General features: G+C 44.0%; 2 protein-coding genes across 2 annotated transcripts in view; both read right to left on the bottom strand.

Annotated features, from left to right (window-relative positions):
* LOC308367133 (solute carrier family 22 member 4-like) overlaps nucleotides 1–8047 on the bottom strand; it is a gene marked incomplete at both ends in the record, with an annotated part of 46575 nt that extends 38528 nt beyond the window's left edge. Inside the window, 2 exons of the mRNA XM_080840951.1 lie at nucleotides 6479–6582; nucleotides 7688–8047. Of these exons, the coding sequence (XP_080697077.1) occupies nucleotides 6479–6582; nucleotides 7688–8047 (464 nt within the window). The remainder of the gene's footprint in view (nucleotides 1–6478; nucleotides 6583–7687) is intronic.
* Nucleotides 8048–10865: 2818 nt separating this feature from the next.
* The window catches only part of LOC308366464 (organic cation/carnitine transporter 2-like), a gene marked incomplete at both ends in the record, with an annotated part of 28716 nt that continues 16100 nt past the window's right edge, over nucleotides 10866–23481 (bottom strand). Inside the window, 6 exons of the mRNA XM_080840176.1 lie at nucleotides 10866–10989; nucleotides 11079–11214; nucleotides 11295–11477; nucleotides 12080–12294; nucleotides 19693–19793; nucleotides 19901–20060. Coding sequence (XP_080696302.1) covers nucleotides 10866–10989; nucleotides 11079–11214; nucleotides 11295–11477; nucleotides 12080–12294; nucleotides 19693–19793; nucleotides 19901–20060 — 919 coding nt within the window. The remainder of the gene's footprint in view (nucleotides 10990–11078; nucleotides 11215–11294; nucleotides 11478–12079; nucleotides 12295–19692; nucleotides 19794–19900; nucleotides 20061–23481) is intronic.

Raw genomic sequence — 23481 nt, 5'->3', positions numbered from 1 at the left:
GTGTACAGACCTCATCGCTGATTATTACAGCAATTTCAGGATGAGGGTCTCTTCAGGAGGAACAACATCCAGTTGGCACAAGGTGGAGATCGGTATTATCACAGGGTGTACTATCTCTGTGACATTGTTCTCCCTAGCCATGAACATGCTCACTAAGTCTGCTGAGCCAGAGTGCATAGGGCCCCTCACAAATTCCGGACAACGGCAACCACCCATCAGGGCATTCATGGACGACCTCACAGTCATGACAGAATCAGTCCCAGGCTGCCGGTGGATTCTGAAGGGACTTGAAAAGCTGGTGGAATGGGCCCGGATGCGTTTCAAACCCACCAAATCCAGACCAATGGTGCTGAGGAAAGGGAAGGTGGAGGACAAGTTCCGGTTTAACATCACAGGCACAGCCATTCCAACCATCTCAGAGAAGCCAGTCAAGAGCTTGGGCAAGGTTTTTGACTGCTCTCTGAGAGACACAACATCTATCCAGTCAACCTGCACTGAGTTGGATGGCTGGCTGAAATCCGTGGACAAGTCAGGCCTACCTGGGAAGTTTAAAGCCTGGGTCTACCAACATGGCATTCTTCCCAGGATCCTGTGGCCCCTCCTTGTCTATGCAGTCCCTATCTCGACAGTTGAGACCTTGGAGAGGAAAGTCAGCAATCACCTCAGGAGATGGCTTGGATTACCAAGGAGCCTGAGCAGCATTGCACTCTACGGGAACACCAACAAACTGCAACTGCCTTTCAAATCCTTGGAGGAGGAATTCAAGGTAACTAGAGCCAGAGAAGTGGTTCAGTACAGGGACTCAAGTGATCCGAAGGTGGCTAAGGCAGGGATCCAAGTGAGGACTGGCAGGAAATGGAGGGCAGAGGAAGCAGTTCAAGAGGCAGATGTAAGGCTGCGTCACAGGAGCCTGGTGGGAGTGGTCACACGAGGCCGAGCAGGGCTAGGATCCTTTCCAACTCCCCAAATGAACACCAGGGGGAAGGAAGGGCGACGACTTGTTCAGGAGGAGGTGAGAGCAGCAGTGGAGGAGACGAGAACCTGCAAGGCAGTGGGGATGAAGCAGCAGGGAGCTTGGACGAGGTGGGAGTATGTGGTCGAAAGGAAAGTGACCTGGGCTGAGCTTTGGAAAGCTGAGCCTCACCGCATCAAATTCCTCATCCAGGCAGTGTATGATGTGCTTCCAAGCCCATCAAACCTGCACATATGGGGCATAGCAGAGACACCAGCATGCCCACTGTGGGGAACCCCAAGCGAGGAACCCTGGAACATATCCTCAGTTGCTGTACAAGGGCACTTGGAGATGGTCGGTACAGGTGGAGGCATGACCAAGTCCTCAAGACCATTGCTGAAGCCATCAGCATAGGACTGGAGTGGGCAAAGCAGTTCCGACCCTCCAAGAAAACCATTGCCTTTGTCAGAGCTGGGGACAAGCCAACTCCTGCGAGAAGAACATCATCTGCAAGCATCCTGTCGTCTGCAAGAGACTGGCAGTTGTTGGTGGACCTTGAACACCAGCTGAAGTTCCCCAGCCATATTGCAGTCACCACCCTGCGCCCAGACATTGTCCTTGTGTCTGAGTCCACCAAGCAAGCAGTGCTGCTGGAGCTGACAGTCCCGTGGGAAGATCGCCTGGAAGAAGCTTTCGAGAGGAAGCTCTCCAAGTACGCAGGACTGGTCAGTGACTGCCAGCAGGCTGGCTGGAGAGCAAGGTGTTTCCCTGTGGAGGTTGGATGCAGAGGATTTGCAGCCCGTTCCTTGGCCAGAGCCTTCAGTAGTTTAGGTATCGAGGGTGAGAGAAAGAGGAGAGCCATCCGCAATACCACCGATGCGGCAGAGAGAGCCTCAAGATGGCTGTGGCTCAAAAGAGGGGAGTCATGGAGTCATGGTAGCTAGCTAGCCATCTGGACACAAGCTGGGGTCTGATCAGCCCCGGCTGGGTCACCTGGAGGAGGGCGTATGATGTTGAAAGACCCGAAACGTCCAATGATCCCAGGAACATCACTGAAGATGTGTCCAGATTAGGCATCAGTAGATGTAGGTACACACTGTATAGCACACTTTCACATACAAAGATGTCTCAAGGTGCTTAACAGGGTCACAATAGCAATTTAAAACAGTGCATTCAAAACAATACAGAAAAGAAATAAAAGAAAAACAGAAACCAGGACTTTAGGAGAAGGCAGATATAAAAAGATGGGTTTTGAGGTGGGATTTAAAAGTAGTGATGGAGTCCAAAGCCCTAATGTTCTCCGGGAGCTTGTTCCAGAGTCGTGGCCCCACCGAGGAGAAGGCACGATCTCCCATTCTGGACATATTTGTCCGGGGAACTGCAAGAAGGTTTGCTTGTACAGACCTAAGAGTCCTTGGTGTGAGATGAGGGGTGAGGAGATCCTGGAAATAGGCCGGACTGGTGGTGTTTATGGCCTTGTGAACTAGAAGTAGGACTTTGAAGTTTATTCTCTGGTTGATTGGAAGCCAGTGGAGGGAGTGGAGGACTGGGGTGATGTGTTCGGATCTCCTTGCCTTGGTGAGAACCCGGGCAGCACTGTTTTTAACCTTCTACTGCACACAATCTGGTTTTTGAAAAAAAAAAATACTGCAGGGCATTTCTTAGTTTATTTTGGGGTATTTTATTGATAAAAAACATTTTAAAATTTTTTTGAACCCCCCCTCACAGATATTTTTTTCTGTTGCCTGAGGGCAACGTTGTGCGCTAAAGGTATAAAATCACATATAAAATCACATGGAGAACCAGAACACTAGACAATTCCAACAAAGCATTATAGCTATACAACTTTTAAACACTTTTCATACTGATATGTCAAACAGAACACTTTAAACACATTATAACATTATCAACTGAATTGTCCATCATGTAGACCAAAAATGTTAGTCTTATTCCATGTGAAATTTCACAAAGCAATTGCTTTGCGCAGTAAAACACAGGTGCACATTGCACTTTGTGCACAAAACTTTGGGTGTTCCTCTGCACCCAGGAACCCGGCATCTTCCCTTTTTCTCTGACATAATTGGCCAGTGAGAGGTTTTGTCCAAGCGGACATCTTGGTTGGGGATGGGAGCCGTTGGTCCCTGTCTGCTCTTCTTTTCCTCATATTGTTGTGCGATTCCACTGGGTCGGCCTCTTTTTTTCCCCTCTTTCTCAAATTTGCACAGACTCTGTGCCACCTGTGATTTGAAGGCATAAAGGGCCATGTGGTCACCTCTTGCCGTCCCGCTCTGTATGCAATCCTGTCGATAGAGTAGCCAGCTTGTCACCACCACCAGGTCAATCACATGGAAGACAAGGCGGTGGTACCATTTCTTTGACCTGATATGTATGCGTTACAATGCAATCAAGGAATCAAGCAAATCAACACCCCCCATGTGTTGGTTGTATGTTGACACAACTGCAGGACATGCCACTTGGATTATTTTTTTTTGCCGTTTGTCCCATCGGTCAACCTGGGACATGGGCTGAGCTCCTTGATACGTACTGAGAAGGGTAACGGACCTGTTGTCGTACCATCTCGCGGCATACAACTCAGTGGAGCCAACTAATGCCGTCTTTTCCTGGAAGGACCCACGGCCTGCCTTTTTCAGATCCTTCTCCTGCACCATAGAACTGCCTGGCAAGCGGTTTAGGCGCACCGTGCCTACACAATGGATGCCTTGCTGTGCCAACACATGCATTAGTTTGACAGAGGTAAACCAGTTGTCGAAAAACATCTTGAAATTTTTATGTCTTGGGATTGGTTCGGCTAAACGAAGCACCAATTCAGGTGGATGTACAGCTTTCCCCACATACACCTCCAAATTGTATGGAATGCCATTGGATCCACAAAGAAGTAGAATTTTGTACCCCCACTTCTTTGGCTTACTGGGTAGGTACTGCTTAATTCTGCTTTTTCCTTTAAAAGGTACCATCTGCTCATCAACGCACAGCATCTCCTGCATTGGAATTTCTCTCAGCTTGGGCAGGATATGATCGAGGAGAGGGCGAATCTTGTACAGCTCATCAAAATTGGGCATCTCTCGTGTAGGGAGGCTATTGTTGTCATTAAAATGGAGAAATCTCTTGATGGTCTCCCACCGTGTGAGGGACATCACATCTGCAACTTGCGCAACACGTGTACTGCGGCTCCAATACATTCGGGTGGCTGGGAGGCGGAAGAGGGACATATACATTACTGTACCAAGGAACTGTTCAAGCTCATGAACTGTAAGGTTAAGTGGCTTGGCTGGATTTTGTTGCACACTAAACAAGTTGGATTCTTGAATAATGGACTCAATCAAATCATCTGAGAAGAACCTCTTGAAGTAACGGTAAGGAGACTGGATATCGCCAGATTGTTGGAGAATGCCTGTCCATTTGGGATATTCTGAAGAGGCAGGGGTATGTGATGTTTTCCATCTTGGGGTCTGGGTGGAATTGTTTCCTCCATGAGATGGATCATTGTCTGGATCATCCACACCATCCTCCATGGCCTCATCCACACCATCCTCCATGGCCTCATCCTCACCATCCTCAATGGCCTCATCCTCAACACCTTCAATGGCTATAGAAATGATAAAAACAGGAAATAACAAAATATGAATTCTCTAGCCTTGTATGCGTATGAAACGTAACTTTTGATGCTCTGTTGACACCTGGCAATCTATATTTAGGCTAATTTATTTGTTAACAAATAAGATAGCAGTCACAGTCAAAAGTTCACACCCTATTTTCCCACTTCTGCTCAAACCTTGTTCTGCATTCAGCTCCTCATCACTGGCATTGCTGTCTATCTCACTGTCCCCACTGTCAGCTGGTATTTCCCTAACATGCAGATCTATCCGCTTTCGTCCATAGAACACTTTTGTGTCCATTCTGTCAAAATGTGTACAATCAGTTATTACAAATGATAAAGCCTTTAAATATACTAATTCCCACCATTTGCAGTATGAAAATACATTACATGTGAGTGATAACTCAACCACACACAAAGAGGGCAATGATAAAAAGGACATCAACAAAATGACCCCCTTAAGGCAACGAAAAGAAAAAGTGTATTTCTAAATAATTACAAAGTGAAAAACTTTCTTAAAACCTTCAAAAAATCTTCTTTACACCTTCATGCATACTACAGTATTTTTTATTTAAAGTTTTTATCAAGTTTAATTCCATTAATCATGCAAATGATCTTACCTCTTTGTCATGCCATGTGCTCCATCGACTGCTGGTCAAGAAAGGAAGTCCCGCCTTCTAATGTTGCAATATACATGAACCCAAACCACACTGGATTTTAATTTGATGTCTAATCTAGCATTCTGATTGGTTTTGATAGTTTAAAGTGACATGCACAACATGTGGGGCTTGAAGAAACATACTGCAGCCTCTGGATGGTTTTTGCTGGAAGACCTGCCAGCAGAGAGTTGCAGTAGTCCAGACGGGAGCTGATGAATGCGTGCACCAGCTTTTCTGCAGCATGTTTGGGAAGAGAGGGTCTCAGCCTTGAGATGTTTCTTAGGTGGTAGAATGAAGTTTGGCAGATGGATTTGATGTGCGCATCAAAGGACAATGAAGAGTCCAGCTTGACACCAAGGTTTGTGACGATCGAGGAGAGGTTGACATGGTTAAAGTCACCAGCCACGATAAAAACGCCCTCTGGATAAGTGGTCTGCTGTTTGTTAATGCTAGTAGATAGCCAAGTGCTGCATTAACGTTGGCATCTGGTGGGATGTATACTGCGGTTACCACGGTAACGGAGACTTCGCGTGGTAAATGAAATGGTCTGCATTTGACTGCTAGCATCTCTAGATCAGGTGAAGCTTATCGATGACAGTGGAGTTTGTACACCAGTCCTTATTTACGTACATAGTCCTCCTCCACGGCTCTTACCAGAAGCCTCTGTTCTATCGCTGCGATGAAGTGAGCGACCTGCCAGCTCCACCGCTGCATCTGAGATCCCCGAGTGTTGCCAGCTTTCAGTGATAACGATGATGGAGCTGTCTCGTATGGTTGACCGCATATCTAGATGAAGCTCGTCCATCTTATTTCCTAGAGACCTGACATTTGCGACGTAAAGACTGGGCAGTGGTGGTCTGTTTGGAGCCCTTTTTAGCCTAGCCAAGTCGCCAGACCTGCAACCCCGCTTCTGTTTATGTTCCCTCCTCCGTCTTCGGGGTATGCCACTCGGTGTATCTATCCATGGAGACGCCGGTGTTCTGGCTATTCCCGGAGGAATCCCATGCGAGGGTTGAAAGGCACTCGTTATTGGAATTTGGCATGTTCTACCGAAGTAAATTAAATCCACTCTGTTGTAGACAATATTTGACGATTGATTTGGTTTCATTTGGCTGATTTCACTGCATTGTTTTAGGCACTGAGCTGCTGCGACTATGCGCACCGCCATGGCAACGAATAGATTATGAGTGACCTTCTTGTATTCACAGATTCAAAGGAGATGAAACATTGTTTCCTGGATTGGTTCCATACCTGTCTGATGTGATGCCTGAACAAAACGATCCTGCCAGCACTCCAAGGAAAAATACAGTTAGGGTAAAGGGAGCTTTCCAAGCGTCATCACACACCAGATTCCACTGTGGAAAAATATTGGGAAAATATCAGTTTACAGAAATTGCCATTAAGAATGCTATATCCAACAAAAACAATCCAATGTAATATACAATGTAATCCCATGGGCCAAGCCTCTACAAGCAAGATGCAAGTAGGCCATTTGTTTTCACCACTGACAGGCTCAAAATGATAACATATATGATGATGATATCAGTGTCTGACAACTATATCAATGCTATTAGTGTCTGACAACATGGAGCTGATCTCTACGGAGATAGTCCTGTGTCTGTTTACCTGCATGGTTGGGAGGGTAAAATGTATTCCTATACAATAACTCATTACCTGTACAGTACTGTGTATTTTACAGTATTCAGTTACATATCCAAGTATCACAATATTAAACTAATGGATCCTTATCACTTTCCATTACTTTTGGATTACCTCTATGCCAAATGTGCAAATGACAACAGATAGAGAACTCAATAAGATGGCTTTTACCTAAGCGTATTCTGTAAGTCAACAGCACAATGTTACCTTAGAAAAGAAAATGAGGATACCAAGTTTTTTAAAAAAAAAACTGCTTGTCATTATGCAAATGTAGCATACAGACCTAAAATGAAAGTGCACAACACCACAGTTAACGAAGCATAGGCTAATACAAAATGTAATCTGCCACTTTTACAATAAATATGTTCTTTTTTGTTGTTACAAAATAGATTTTGAACATCCACAGTATTCATTTGAATCATTTGTCCACATGTGTCCACTTTAAGTTCATATCAAAGAGAAGAAAACCTGAGAAGTAAATACTGACAGTAGGCATACGGGTTCCAAATTAAAATATAGGGGCGGACCTACAGAGTAGTAAAGTATAGTAATATAGTTTAAATATGTTGTTTGAGTGTTGTAGTGATAGTCGCGGTAACAGAGCATATTTAACTAACTTACTTACTTACTATCTAGCCAAACTTGCTTTGTTAATAAACAGATAGTTACTCACACTTCACGCTGAAACTTCAATTAAACTGCCACGAACATATTTCGGGCAGGGGCTTGTGTTTTATCCACACACGATCATCCTAGTTAGATTGATTAGAAACGAGAGGTCATTTAACCTCACAGCCTCACCTCAGTTACAATGGTGGACACGTATCTCTCCTTGCTGAACACCCAGCCATCCAGACAGCCCTCTGTGTCATTACTGAACACAGCATCAGAGTCCCCCTGTTCAGTGTAGCGTCTGCAGCGACTCAGGATGATCTCTCCTTTCACTTCCTCAGTCGGGATGGACAGATTGTAGCCCAGTCCTCCATAGCTACTGTTCAGGAATGAAAGCCTGCAGTGGTGAGGAGGAATGTCCGCCAGGAAAACCATGGATAATGCCACATACCCACTGGGGATAGCATTGAGGCTCAGGAGGATGTAAATGAGTCTTTGAAAAGGCCCCCACTCCCCTAAAATTGCAATTATTTCTTCATAATCCTTCATCATGAAATTTTAATGAAAAGAATTTAAAGGCATCAGAAGCAACACCATGCGTGTGGAATTCCTTTGACAGAGACTAAGACTCTCTCGACTATAAAACCTTTGCCGAATCACACAAGTATGGGAAGTGACAAGGGGTGGAGTTTTTACTGGGTTCAAAATGATCATCATGATAAGACCTTCACACATTCTGCCCTCTGGTCATGAACTATTGACTTTTACACGGAAACAAACGTAATGAAAATAATACGAACATATGCATCCAAATAATGCTAAGCATGGGATATTACAGGCATTCCAGAGAGTTGGCCGGTGTATTTATTCTCCTTTGTAGAAAGATTCACAATCCTGTTTACAGTCTAATTTAGAGAAGTAGTTTTTCAAGGTGTATGTATGCCAGATGATCCAGCTTTAACAGTTATTTTAGTTGGCAGTCCGTACCTGAATGAAAAGAGACTTATTTATCTAATGCATTAGTTTATGACAGCAATCCGACCACTTTAATGTTAATGAGTTCATGGTTTGTGCAGCTGACCATAGGCATTACTTTTCACATCCAAAATCTCACTGCTAACGGCTCACTACATTATGTAACTAAAAGTAGGTAATACTGGATTGATGTTAACTTCTCCTTTAAAGCAATGTTCACAGACCCCATTGCAGGCCAAAGGTACATCCCCTAAATACAGCTGTATTTGGTTTGACCCCACTTAGTAAGATGTGCACACTGGTGACACAGACTACACAGAGATACACACACAGGCACACAGAGATTAGACATTTACATAGTGAGACAATACAAGAAGGTGCACAAGCAAATACTCTTCTATGGATGCTTTCTACAGCCATTCTGTGTAGCATTACACTGAGACCATAATGTAGGTCTTTGTGTCTAATGTTTGACAGGAGAATATGAGTGTCCATAAAACAACAGACTGGTTAAATAATAAACACACAAAAAAATTATTGAATGTCTTGAATCTTGTTTGTTTTTAAGACACCCTTTCAACTGATTACAATTCAGTCTTTGATAATTGATTGTCTTAACCATTACATAATATTTTTTGGCTCCTACGATGAATAATACATGTCTGTTCATTGGTTACAGAGGACTGGAAACACAGCTGGTCCCAACTGAAATGTGCTCAGTCTACTCAGGACAGCCTTCACCTCAGCTGTCTGGACTCTGATCTTTGGTAATCACCTGAGAAGACACAAGCCCCACTACCCATCCCCTTTCTAGCACATAATCACTCCATGTGGAAATAGATGAGTGCACAAACAACCAAGGAATTTGATCTACGGTTTATATTTCCCAACTTTTCATATTATGGAGGTTTGCTCAGTGAACAGGTGCCACTTGTTTCTGTGACAGACTGACACTACGGCAGCAAGAGCATTTTAAGCTGACTAGTTAGCATTAGACAGAAGATATAGTGGATCTTTTGTCAAATTAGCCTTGGCAGTTTAGGTCAAGAAGTCATCTTTTTAGTGTGGTGTGTGTGAGACGTTCCTTGTGATGTGTGAGACGTTCCTTGTGGTGTGTGAGACGTTGTGAGGAAGAGGCTGATAGCTGGGTTCATGGCTGATGATGGGACTGTCTGGTCATGAGTTTGTGAGACAAACACCTCTATTCGTCCTCTCTGTGGGATCTCTATCAGTGTAATCACCAAATTCCATGTGACTAATTATTAAACACTGCTAACGCTATACATGGAAGTATGTACACACAAAAAAAGGATCAACAAACAGTTGTGTACTATATTTCCCTTCATGTAATGTCTGTACATTAAAACATTAACAAGGTTCATAATATCTCTCAACATTGTTCAAACGTTAATGAGCCTAATCACAATAACTCCCAACCCTGTTCAGTTGTAACAAGTAAAAAAAACAGTCTGATACCGCTAAATCAAACATTAGCGTATTCACAATAACTCTCAAAATGTTGCAGAGTATTGTAGGTCTTAACTGAAGCTCTCAACCATTATTGTTACGTTGCTGCTAACGCTTAGACAAAAAATCCATTGAAACACATAGTAGCTAGTTAGCCTCACTGCTAATAAGTATAACGTTAGCTTGCTGATATGCTCTCACACACCCCCCTCATTGAGGCAGAGCTGCTGTTTGCCTCCAGTCTCTTGGCTCTTTCACTACCGTTTTATGTAAGGTCAGCCATTCTAAATAGGTTCTACACATACGAGAAATAAAATACATTCCCTATTTAATGGAAAGAGAGCAATGCTCCCAGCATTACTCCATAGCAAATTACTTTAGTTGTCATTTCAAGCTTGTTGGAAAAGGCACTTCCAACACTGAGCCACCAGCAAAGAGAGCAACAGTGGTCGGAAGCAATGTACTGTTCGAGGGTTTATATAAAACACGGTAGCCGTAATGCTGCAAGCGGTGCGGCTTTGTAGTTTACCAAACTCGTACTAAAACATTTTAATAGAGCGCCGTGTACCACACAAAATCGCTTCAAGGTCAGTAAGCACAACCAGAATGAATCCATATACGTATAAGGTGCTCCGATTATAAGGCGCACTGTCGTTTTTTGAGAAAAATTATAGTCCGGAAAATACGGTATTTTCTTTTGCAGTGCAACACTTAACTGTGCAAAGATAGAGGATACAAAGTGTACAAATTATGGGGAAAACTCTTATCAATTGAAACATTTATTAAAAGTTAAAACCATACATGTCAGTAAAATTACAAAGGAAATGACAAAAACTCCCTCATCTTAACGTCAACTTAAAAAAAAAGAAAAGAATACAAAGTCCTTAGATGCTAAATACTTCATGTATACAGTTGAAAAATCCTGTCAAAATGTCCTGATAGTTGTTTGAAGTCCTCTCTGATGTAGGGTCAACTCCACTTCACTTCTTGGTTGCATCTCACTTCCATCTTGGTTGTATTTATCCACTGACTTATTTTTCTTGCAAAGCCTTTAAAATAGGATAAACTAACTTTGTTATAAAAATATTTTGTTGAGAAATGAAAGGACTAAGGACATAAAATCATTATTATTACCCACCACTGGAGAGGTTTCACTTGGCTGATGAGTTCTGGAAGTTCTTCGCCTTTTGTTTCTGGTAAGAGCAGGCTTAAGACACCAGAGAGTATGGAGATGCCACCCATTAGAATGTAGGGCAGCACACTGTTATATGTCCCTGGGAAACAAAGAAATACAATATTTAAGAGGATAACATACGTAAAAGACTGAAATGACACATTTTCAACAAATACCCACCAATGTAGGCAATGTATGGGGAAAGTGTGCTGCCAATTCTTGCGGCCATGGAGGTGACACCCAATCCCATGTTCCGAACCACAGTGGGGAAGAGCTCCGTGGAGTAGAAATAGACAAAAGAAAAGGCCCCGGTCACAACCAGTTTTCCTGTCATCGCCAGGGTGACGGTCAAGGCATTGAGCTCTGTGGTAGAGAAAGAAAATTGAGTCCAGGATGAGAAATAAAAGAAGTCCCATCATGGTTATGTAGCAACAATACAGGGGACCTGCCATGTGACACACAGGCCTGCACTGGCATCTTAACCTGCCAGCAAAGCTGCACGTTTCACCAGTAACATATCCCTTAGGTTAGCAGTAAGGGGTTTTTGTTTAGCTAGGCAAAAGCCAAAAGACTGGTCTTGAGAACACCAACAACAGTTGGTACATTGTACTGTATGTAACTGATGTTTTTTGGTGATATATTTGGCAGAGCTGTTTTTACTTTTTCTGGTGGGGTTTGAGACCCAGATTAAAAAAAAACTACATTGTCAATACCCTAGGTGTGTGGGGGAATGACATGTGTGTTTATCTATCTATCTCTTTATCTATCTATCACATGACCATTTACATCAGGCAATATTGTAACCAATGTCACACTATCGTATAGAGATTTTGACCAGGGCCCACAAACAGGTGATTGTTGTACGTAAGAGGCTAACAGTTCAATTTTAGCACTGCCAAGCACAGTAATGTTCTGGCCTCCGTTCCATAAAGTACAAGATTCTAGTCCAAATACATTGTACAAACCTTGAGGGACTAACTTGATTAGCAGCAGCAAAACCCCACCAAGGAGAAGAGTGAATGGCAGCGTGAAGCGACGAGGAGCGTATCGTGTGGTGAACCACACAAAGATGTAGGCAACAAACTCAGTACTGGCAGCAATGAGGCAGTTGATATAAGGATCTCCATCCAGATTGGAGGTGTTAAAGGACAGTCCATAGTATGCTATGTTTATGGATATCCTGTAGAAATGGATAAGTTATGATGACATTTGTAATGACTGATTAACCTCCACGGTTCACCATTTTCTCTGTGTATCTTAAGAAGCACCAACCTCAAGAAATCTCATAATTCTTCACATTTTATGTACTGTATACTGTGAGACAAGTCCCTAATATCAATGGCCCTCATTCTCGACAGCAGTTGGGAAGACTTTCAGAAGGATTTCAGAAGGAACTCCACTTCGCAGGATTTAGGAAAACATTTGCCATTCTCCATAGTTTTTTCTTCTGTGCTTTCTTCTGAACTTCAGAAGACTTTCAGAACGCGAAATAGCAGTCGAAACTCTGCCGGAATCTTCTCAAATGCGATTCCACGGGCCATCTTGTGGTTATTTGAGGAATCGCGTTGAGGAATGACGTTTGAAAAAACTCTGTGTTAAGAGGGTTAACGGTTGAATTTGTGAGAACCCCTTGGTGATTGCGTTCACGTAAACTCTACAGACATCCTCGGATTAAACTAATTATAATAATAATAAATACGAGAATATTTGTATCATTAACAATTACGTTTCACTTTGGACGAAGCGTCTGCTAAATGACTGAATGTGATTGTAAATGTACACGAACACTGCAAATGTAAGTGAATAAATAAATAAACACTAAACCCAATCTCTAAGAACTGTCACTGCACTTACTGCCAATTATACACCTACTCGTGACCAGTCTTCACACCTATGGTGGCTATTTTGCCTGACAGCACTGACTGTAATTTATACTCCTACTCGTGACCTGTCTTCACACCTATGGTAGCCATTTTTGATTTTAATTTTTTCTTAAATGTGTTTTACGGACTTCGGAAGTTCAACGTAAGAAAATATCTCCATCTTATTAATAAACACCTGTTACGAGTTGCTTTCGTGTGGATTTGTGAAAATCCGACAGCACACTTGGTTAATGGCTGCGTGCCCTAATAAGTAGCTGGCGGGGCGTGTATGTATGCAAATCCACTTTCACGAGAACGCGCATCAATCTAAGAAACTAATCGGAAGGAACACAGCTGAGAAGACTTCGGCTGCTTCTGAACACATTTTCAAGCGTGCGGGAATGCAGCGGAAGCGTTTCTCTTACGTTGTTTTCGCAAAGTCGTGTAAGAAACATTTCTGAAGAATTACAGAAAAAGATCGAGAAAGAGGGCCAGTGAAGGTAGCAAACCCCCTTAGGGCTCAGATACACATACGCACACATACGCGTTTTTGTAAAAACGGGACGCGAGCAAATGCATTGATTCCTATGGTACGGCGCGTTTAAAGCGTGCGCCCCTTCTCCACCACGCGTTGCGTCTTTGAAGCGTTTTTTAGGTGCGCTTAAACGTTGAACTATTCTCAACTTTCCAGCGCAAGGCAGGGAAGCGCACCGCTCGTCAATGTCACACTCGGCCCAGGCAGCCAATCAGATCAAGCAAGAGGCGGGCTTTACCACTTAACTCTCTTCTTCCTGTTTTCGGCCCAAGCAGCCAATCAGATCGAGCAAGAGGCGGCCTTTTCTACTTGAAAAAGTACTTAAATTTGAATGCTTGTAGCGGCAAAATATCATTCATAATGGCAGTATCACAGATAGACGAAAGTCTGATCTTAGCTGTATCCGAGTTTGACGAGCTGTATAACCCACAGTCTAAACATTATTGCAATACAAATAGAAGAGCCAATGCTTGGTATTTTGTGAGCCAGCGGGTGCATCTCTCTGGTGAGTAAAATGCCCTTTATAAATGCCTTTTGAAATAGGTTCGCTAACTTGTGCGTGTGTGAGTGTGTGTGTGCGTGCGTGTGCGTGTGCGTGTGTGTGTCTGTGTGTGTGTGTGTGTGTGTGTGTATGTGTGTAGCGGATGAATGCAAGAAAAAGTGGAAGTACTTCCGCGACAAGTACATTAGGGAAAGGAGAGAGGAGAGGAAAACAAAAAGTGGAGCGGAGGGTGGAAGAAAGACAAGGTGGAAATTCATGGGCATACTGTCTTTCTTGGAACCCCTGGTCCAAGAGAGGGCCACATCATCAAACATGGACCAAGACACAGAAGTAGGAATTTGTTGGACTTTATCATGTATCCATTCACAAATCTATTAACTGCAGTTTAATTTTATTTATTAAGCAAACAGTTTTTTGTCTTGCTATGTAACTTTTTTCAACAGATATGTCTTAATTTATATCCCATCCATGACCATGTGCTGGCCCCATCCCCCCAGGTAATTGGCACCATAGTAATTTAGAATAGGTTTATTTAGAGTGTGTTTACTTACCTGCATTTGAGCCTTGTATGCAATGAGTTAAGTAAACTGATTTACACCTTTTTACCCGACATATGTCAAACAGGAGTTTGAAATAGAAGACAAGCCAGGAGCCCCACACACACAGCACACAGCACACCTGCCTCTCCTCACCTTTCACGCAGTGCAAGAGGACTCAGCAGAATCGATCCCTGCAGACACACACCCACCACACACACACACACCACAAACACAAACACCACACACACACCCACCACAAACACAAACACCACACACACACACACACCACACACACCCAGGAGACCCCATCCCTATCCACCAAAGGCCTCAACCTGGGCTGGACTGGGGAAATTTTTCAGGCCGGGCATTTTTAACCAAGAGCAGGCCACCACCAGGTATTGACGGGGGAAAATGTAAGCGCGCTGTGTGACAGCATGGGTTTTTTCCACAACTGCTTTTGACATGCGTACCCCTTAAGCCTTTTTGTCACACCATGAGTACCCCTTCACTCATGCAGTGACTATGCTGCACACATTCGTTAATTTATCCACATACCCCCTGCAGTTTGCTTGCGCACCTCAGGTGGTATGTACCACTTACCCCTTGTTGGGAATCACTGACTTAAACGATCAATGTGCACTAGGAGACACAAACATTTTAACACTATGAGAAGCTTTATGAAAAGTTCTCCCAAAATACTGTTATCGTAGGCTTATCAAAAGTATGATCTATTGACTGTAGGTCACATTACTATTTAGACATGTCATTTCTTTCAACCTTGTTACTTAAATTTAAGTAAAGGAATTATATTAAAACATATTAATTAACTTAATCTGATCCACTATGAGTGTTTCAAGTCAGCGTATTATTTTACCTCATCACAAAAGCAGCCTTTTCATCAGATCGCTCTTCTCGACTACCCTGTCAATGATGACATCTGTACAGTGGCGTAACGTGGTTACAACGGGCCCCGGTGCACGCTATTTTGACGGGCCCTATAGTTACTTTGGCGTTCCCTATTACGCTAAACAAAGATGTTTGTAATCGATATGATTGTGACAGGTGTGTACACAAAGAACGAAATCTTGTTTAACTCGTTAGAAATGGTCAGAAAGTAGCCTAGATAGCACTGTTTACGATAACCCTGATCTTAAAAATGACAGACGTCCCACATAACGTAATTAACTAATTTATTAAGAGGAACAGCAAACAATGTATTAACAATATTTACAAGAAGAAGTTTCAATAGGATATTTAAATTGTGTATACAAGCAACGCAGACACGATGAAACTAACTCAATTATTAAACACAGACACACACGTTCTGTTTTCCATCCTCCTGGCCATGGTGCGGTCACGGATGGCCCGACACCTCTCACACTCAAAGTCCTCTTGCTCTTTGAAAGTAGACAGGACGCGCTCCGACTCGCGGTAACGTAAACACAGGGTCAAAGTGTGCTAAAGCGTTCTTAAAACACGGATGACAAGCGACACACCTGCTTTACCCACATCTGAAAAACACATAATGAAACGGATGCTCCACTGCGACTTGTTAAAGGGGGCATGGCAGCCCATCAAATACCCTTGTACTACTCACCTATTTGAATGGCATTCGACGAGCCTTGCGTGCTAGCAGGAGGGTCGTGCTAGCAGGAGGGTCGTCCGTAGCACTAGCAGACTCCACGGACTGGCGAACGTTTGTTGAAAAATCAAAATAATCTAATTTGGGTAGCTTTGCCACCTTCTCCTGCAGCTCGTTTCTCTCTTGCCTTTTCTTACTGCCACTTTTGTGTTTATAAGACATTTTCAATAGACTCGTGTAGTGTAGTCTTCACAATAGGGTATAGCAGTCTTGCTCCTTTGCTATTGACAGTTAGCAGCCTTAATGTCACTCTGTTACCTTTCTCGCGAGACGAATATTTAAATGATCTGGTCCATTAACAGTGTTAAACATGTTACCCAGAAATCACCATTGCAAATCTGAAATTCTGAATGACAAAATACCAAAGAAAATAACTTATTGGTTTCATTGAATCGTTTTTCTTTATTGTTTCTTCAGTGTGTAGGTTAATCATGTGCTGTTGTTCTAAATTGCTACTATTTTTTTTGCAAAAATAATACCCACCATGACAAAGATACGTACAGTATTATAGGAGTATAAATAGTTGTCGAGACATCTACTTCTTAAACTAAGGTAGTTAGCGCTGATAACTAGCTAAAGTAATTGAAGGCCAGGGCCTTAAATTGGCGTTAATGTGGCCTGCATTGAAGTTAACGTGGCCTGCTCCGTTAGACGCGAGTTTGGCATGAATAAAAAAAATAATAAAAGGCTTCAGGCCACCGGGCATTTGCCCGCCATGCCCTATGCCCAATCCAGTGGTGGCCTCAACCTCCACTGCTGTCCGTAAGAGGACAGCCCCACCCCTGTCGGACTACCAGCAGAGCATCCTTGGGGCCTTAAATACACACACCAATGAGGATGAACACTTTCTGCTGAGCCTCTTGCCTGCATTCCAGAGACTGGACAATATCACCCGCTCAAAGGTCCGCATGGGCTTTCAGAAGCATTTACACGAAGCAGAATTTGGTGACCTTTGAGCAACTCACTCACACTCACTCACTCACTCACTCACTCACTCTCACTCACTCACTCACACACTCACACACACACACACACACACACACACACACACACACACACACAATGACTGTAAATAAAATAATTTGAAAGATGCATTTCGATTTTATTGTTTTTTATTTGTTTACAACAGTAAGTTTTAGATGTTGTCTTGCCAATCGACAGCACCAGCTGGAGAGGAGAAATAGCTTGTGAAGGTCTCCCTCACAGCCTGGGCTTCTCTCGAGGCATTGCTGCCAACACGATCCAGGTGCTGGACAGCTATCTGCTCCACAGAGGATAGGGTGGGGTAGTCTTCATGTTCCTCTGTCTCCCACTTCAAAAAGTTGTGGAGGATGCAGACGGCTTTCACCACCCTCTCTGCAACCTGTGGAGACACCCCCAGAACCCTCCGGTAGAGACGCCACTTGGATGCCAGAATGCCAAATGCGCATTCCACCATCCTCCTGGCCCGAGACAGCCGGTAGTTGAATACCCTCCTCTCCCTTGGGTGGAACTGACCCGGGAAGGGTCTCATCATGTCCAAGCGCAGAGGAAACGCCTCATCTGCCACAAACACATGGGGGACCGGGCTCCGATCCTCAGCACCATGGAGAGGGACATCTGAGGGGAGCTGAAGGGTCTTGGAAAACAAGGCCTTCCCAAAGGCAGACGCAGCCAGGGCCCCTCCATCGCTGGATTTCCCATAAGCCCCGACGTCAATCACACGGTAGTGCGCATCCACCACAGCCAACAGCACAAGAGAAAAGTGCCCCTTGTAATTATAAAACAAGGATCCTGTGCTGGCTGGGGCTTGGATTTGCACATGCTTGCCGTCGATTGCGCCAAGGCAATTTGGGAAATTCCAAAGATGATTGTAACTTGCGGCAATGTCCTTCCAGTCCCTCGTAGTTGGTACTGGCATGTACTCAGCGACCAGACAGTCCCAGAGTACTTGCACTATGTGCTATATTGCTTTTAGAAAACAATTGTAAAGTCAACCAATTAACATTTCAACACGAAGTTATTGATTAAAAAAAACGTTATTTCGACATTGTTTCTCCGCAACAAAAAATAGTTCCATGCACCATGCACCCAACGCGGACTTTTCACAGCTAATAATAAATCACTCCGCGATGAACCCAGGCGTTTCATCGCGGAGTGATTTATTATTAGCTGTGAAAAGGTTCATGGAACGTCTCTCGTCCAATCAGAAACAGCTAAATAACGCGATAGAACCCAATTGTTTTAGAATAAAAATTAATCTAATCTATACGATATATTTGTATGTATTGGAAGAAACTCACCTGAGACAAATACACAGCCTTTCAGTTGGCTCGATTGCCTCCCGCCATTTCGTGTCTTTCTTCGAAATGCTTGGCCCAACCATTTGTAATAGATTTTGGAATTTACACCTACTCAGCCGAAAGTAGTCCTGGAACTGCAGGTCATCCAGACATAGCTCGCTGAATAGATGGTGGAATTCCCCATGCTGTTTTCTTTTTTCAAGAATTTTGTGCACCCAAAACTGCTTTTTCTTTTTCTTTTTCCCCTCTTCATCCCACAACGCAGCAATAGCAAGAGCTCGACGTCTGCTCCAATTCATTTTGTTTATTTGCTGGCCTGGTTGCGCACGCAGCCCTATTTATAAGGCGCACCATCACCCGGTTGCGCACGCCTGCCCGCTTAATAACAGCCTAGAACGCAGGTGTTCTAGGCTGTTATTAAGCGGGCGTTTTGGACGTTTTGGCCGCTGCACTTTGCCAAGGCGTTTCTGCCTGAAAAAAGACGCGTATGTGTATCTGAGCCCTTATAGAATTTCATCAATAATATCAGCTGCTTGCTACAAACCTGCTGTTGCCATGCCATACATTTAACTGTGATGCATCCTACAAAGTGGGTACAGCAACAGTTCTCTCAGGGAATGCAAATAATGTACCCAAACAAGCTTATATCACCTAATACATCATCCTAGTAGGGCATTTAGGCCTACATAACCTTTGAATGTCTCGAACAGACTGTACAGAACCTTTGAATGAACTTGGGAGAGGAATTTCTTATCATCAAGTAGCCCAGTCACTCTTTTTCTTACACAGAACTGTCATGTGTGCTTTTCTGCTCAGATGTCAACACATATAAACAGGGGACCCATTTGCCATACCCTTGCAAATTCCTCCTCAAGGATAGTGATTGTCATAAACATAGTTGATTTTCAAATGGCATAACTTCCTTGTCACTACTGTAACCTCTCCACAAACTTTCTGATTGGTTCAAAGGACAACCCACAGGGCAACCAAATCCTTAATTGAGGGTGTCAAGACTATTCTTTGTAGACCTCTGACCACCTGATCACACTCTTGATTAACATTTCTATAGGAGGTCAAATAATTCCATTGATAATGAACTCCATTAAGCTTTGAAACCATCACGCCACAGCATTTATCACTGATCTGATGGAATCTCCAATGCATTGAAAGCTGGCAACATTTATTAAAACTCAACTGGTCAAAAAGGTTCATTCACCAAATGATGATGTTCAGAACTGTGATGTTCCTTATCTTTTTGGTTTTCAGGAGATCCAGCCAAGTATACTTATTCTGGCCACCTGATTCATGCTCAATCTTCTGTAAAAATAGCAATAAAAAAACAGAGATATTATATTGGCCACCACTGGCTCACAGCAATCCAAACCACAACATCTAGTGGGATATCATTGAACTGATTATGTTACCGGATTGTGATGAATCATCTTTGCCTCTGCGCTGTGCTCCAGCTGAAAGATGTCGTACGGAGGAGTGATGCCATTCTTTATGGCTGCAGCTCGAATGATGGCCTCAGCCTCCTGAAACCGGCCCTGCGTGATGAGCCAGCGAGGAGACTCTGGTATATACCTGAGGAGAGCCACAACATGCTTGGGTATCAGGGATTGAAGTTATCGATGAGACTCTGGTATAAACCTGAGGGAGAGCAATGAATGTAATGCTTTCAGTTGCGACTGTGGATCCAAACGCACGACAAGACAGAGGTATGTGCAATATAATTCTTTTACTGAGATTTGTACACGTAACGGCAGTCCATAAACAAGTACACAATCAGAGTTCGTAGTTATAACAGTCCAGGGTCGGTACATAGGCAGGCAGTCGATGTTGAGGCACAGTATCCAGACAGGGGAAAGGCAGAGGCGTGATCCGTTGAACGTACGGTAGAGTTCGGTACACGGGTAGTCAGTCCAAGATGAGGCAGGGTATCCGGAAAGGGGAAAGGCAGAGACGTAATCCGTTAGGCAATCCAAGGTCGGCAACAAGAGAACAAAGAACACTGAAAAACGCTGGAACTCTAGAGACATAAAGAAACTAAGACGAACTGGCAACGAGAGACAGGGACACACAGACTATATACACACAAGGTGATGAGGGACAGGTGACAACAATCATGACTGGACAGGTGACAACAATCATGACGAGACAGACAATCAACAGAGCGGAGCACACACAAGGGTAGGGCGTGACGTGTCTGAAACGAGAGGAGAGATGAGTAAACAAACACAACACAGAACATAGCTAATGACAACACTGGGGGAACATAAACTATCTAACAGGGCGAGACTTGACAGTACCCCCCCCTCTAGGGACGGCACCTGACGTCCCAGGTTGGTCAGGGTGGAGACGATGATAATCCTGGATGAGGGACGGGTCCATGATGTGCGCATACTCCACCCAGATAAGGTGTTTGCTCCATGTGGTTGGATTCTGGGAGACTAGACAGCGTAGTCCCGTCTCCAGTTCCTGGTTCAGTCGTTCCGCTTGACCATTAGACTGGGGATGGTATCCTGACGAGAGACTGACCTTGGCACCAAGGAGAGAACAGAAAGCCTTCCAGAATTGCGAAATAAACTGCGGTCCTCGATCTGACACCACATCCCTGGGAAAACCATGTATGCGGAAAACATGGGACAATACTGCCTCCGCAGTCCCTTTGGCAGAAGGCAGTTTGGGCAGGGGGATAAAATGCACCATCTTAGAAAATCTGTCCACAACTGTTAGGACTGTGGTATTACCTTCAGAGTAAGGTAACCCAGTGACAAAGTCTAAAGAGATGTCAGACCAAGGACGTTGGGGCACAGGAAGCGGCTGAAGCAGACCCGAGGGAGGGCGGTGGGAAACCTTGTTCCGGGCACACACCGAGCGGGCCGCCACATACTCCCCGACCTCTTTCTTCATGGATGGCCACCAGAACCGTTGCCCGGCGACGAAGAGTGTTCGTCGTACTCCAGGATGACAGGAAACCAGGGAGGTGTGGGCCCAGTGGATGACCTGGGAACGAAGGAGCACAGGAACAAACAACCGGTTTGGGGGGCAGCCCTCCGGCACATGACAGTTAACAATAGCCTGTCTGACCTCCTCTTCGATTCCCCACGTGACCGCCCCTATCACACAGGATGGAGGTAGGATGTTGGAGGGGGATCTGGGAGCAGAGCTAGGATCAAACAGGCGGGAAAGTGCATCAGGTTTAACATTCTTAGAGCCAGGGCGATAAGACAGAGAGAATTTAAACCGAGTGAAAAACAGGGTCCACCTGGCCTGTCTAGAATTTAGCCGTTTAGCAGAACGGATGTATTCTAAATTTTTATGATCGGTCCACACCAGGAAAGGAACCTCTGCTCCCTCCAACCAGTGACGCCACTCCTCCAGAGCCACCTTGATGGCTAACAACTCTCTATTCCCAATATCATAATTCCTCTCAGCAGGAGAGAGCTTTCGGGAGAGGAAGGCGCAGGGATGGAGTTTGTTGTCCTTTGGTGAACGCTGAGAGAGGATGCCACCAACTCCGACATCGGAGGCGTCAACCTCAACCACAAACTGTAGGTGTGGGTCAGGAAGAGTGAGGACAGGAGCAGTAGTGAAGATTTCTTTCAGCCTCTGGAAGGCTCGTTCCGCTGAGGGAGACCACTGAAACTTATTGATAGGAGAGGTCAGAGAATGCAGGGGAGCAGCAACAGAACTGTAATTTCTTATAAATCGCCTATAAAAATTAGCGAAGCCCAGAAAGCGTTGTAATTGCTTGCGAGTAGACGGAGTAGCCCATTCTGTCACTGCACTGACCTTAGTAGGGTCCATCTCAATATTATCCTTAGAGACAATGAACCCCAGGAACGAGACGGAGGGAACATGAAACTCGCATTTCTCTGCTTTAACAAACAGCTGGTTGGCGAGAAGGCGTTGCAGAACTTGCCGGACATCACTGGGCAAAATAGGCTGGAATCCGGAGATCTTGTGTTAGGAAATTTCCAATGACAAAGCACATCTCCGGAGTAGATTTTGGTCATATCCGGACTAATTAAAAATCCGGGAAAATATTGATGATTTCTGGCTCCGGATATGTGAATGCAAGTTTCCGGAGATCTGGTGACTAGATATTTCAACTTATGAACCCCATGCACCAGAGTCCTCCTATCGCATCCATTGGATCAACGCATTCAGAGTGCTTGCTACGGGGTTTCAAGACTCACTCTTCAGGGAATTGACCGTTGGCAACATTTCGCTGAAGGTAAGATGCTATGGTGTCAGTCTGAGTAGTGTAAATTAAGATGACTATTATATCTGCTGGCTTCTTTGGTCTAAATTCAACATGTTGAGACTGTACAACTAAAGCAAGCGTGGTTTAATGTGCAGTTGGTCAAATCGTTTTAGGCTAGCTTAATAAGATAGCGAGCTAAGGTAGCTAGCAAGTCATTAACTAGGGGTTTAACGCGATATAGTTTTCGCTGTTTCGTTAGGGCTGTTTTAGCCACCCATATATACATACAGCCGCGGAAAAAATTAAGAGACCACTTCAAAATTATCAGTTTCTCTGGTTTTACTATTTATTGGTATGTGTTAAAGTAAAATGTACATTTTTGTTTTATTCTATAACCTACTGGCAACATTCCTACCAAATTTCAAATAAAAATATTGTCATTTAGATCATTTATTTGCAGAAAAATGACAATTGGTCAAAATAGCAAAAAAGATGCAGCGTCTTCAGATCTCGAATAATGCAAAGAAAACAAGCTCATATTCATTTTTAAACTGCACAATACTAATGCTTACACTTAGGAAGAGTTCAGAAATCAATATTTGGTGGAAAAACCTTGATTTGAAATCACAACTTTCATGTGTCTTGGCATGCTCTCCACCAGTCTTTCACATTGCCGTTGGGTGACTTTATGCTACTCCTGGCGCAAGAATTCAAGCAGCTCGGCTTCTTTTCATGGCTTGTGACCATCCATCTTCCTCTTGATCACATTTCAGAGGTTTTTGATGGGATTCAGGT

This window comes from Sprattus sprattus, assembly GCF_963457725.1.
Source record: "Sprattus sprattus genome assembly, chromosome: 6".
In the NCBI taxonomy this organism is placed as follows: Eukaryota; Metazoa; Chordata; class Actinopteri; order Clupeiformes; family Clupeidae; genus Sprattus; species Sprattus sprattus.
Note: the sequence above shows the minus strand (reverse complement) of the source record. Positions and strands in the feature narration are given on the sequence as shown.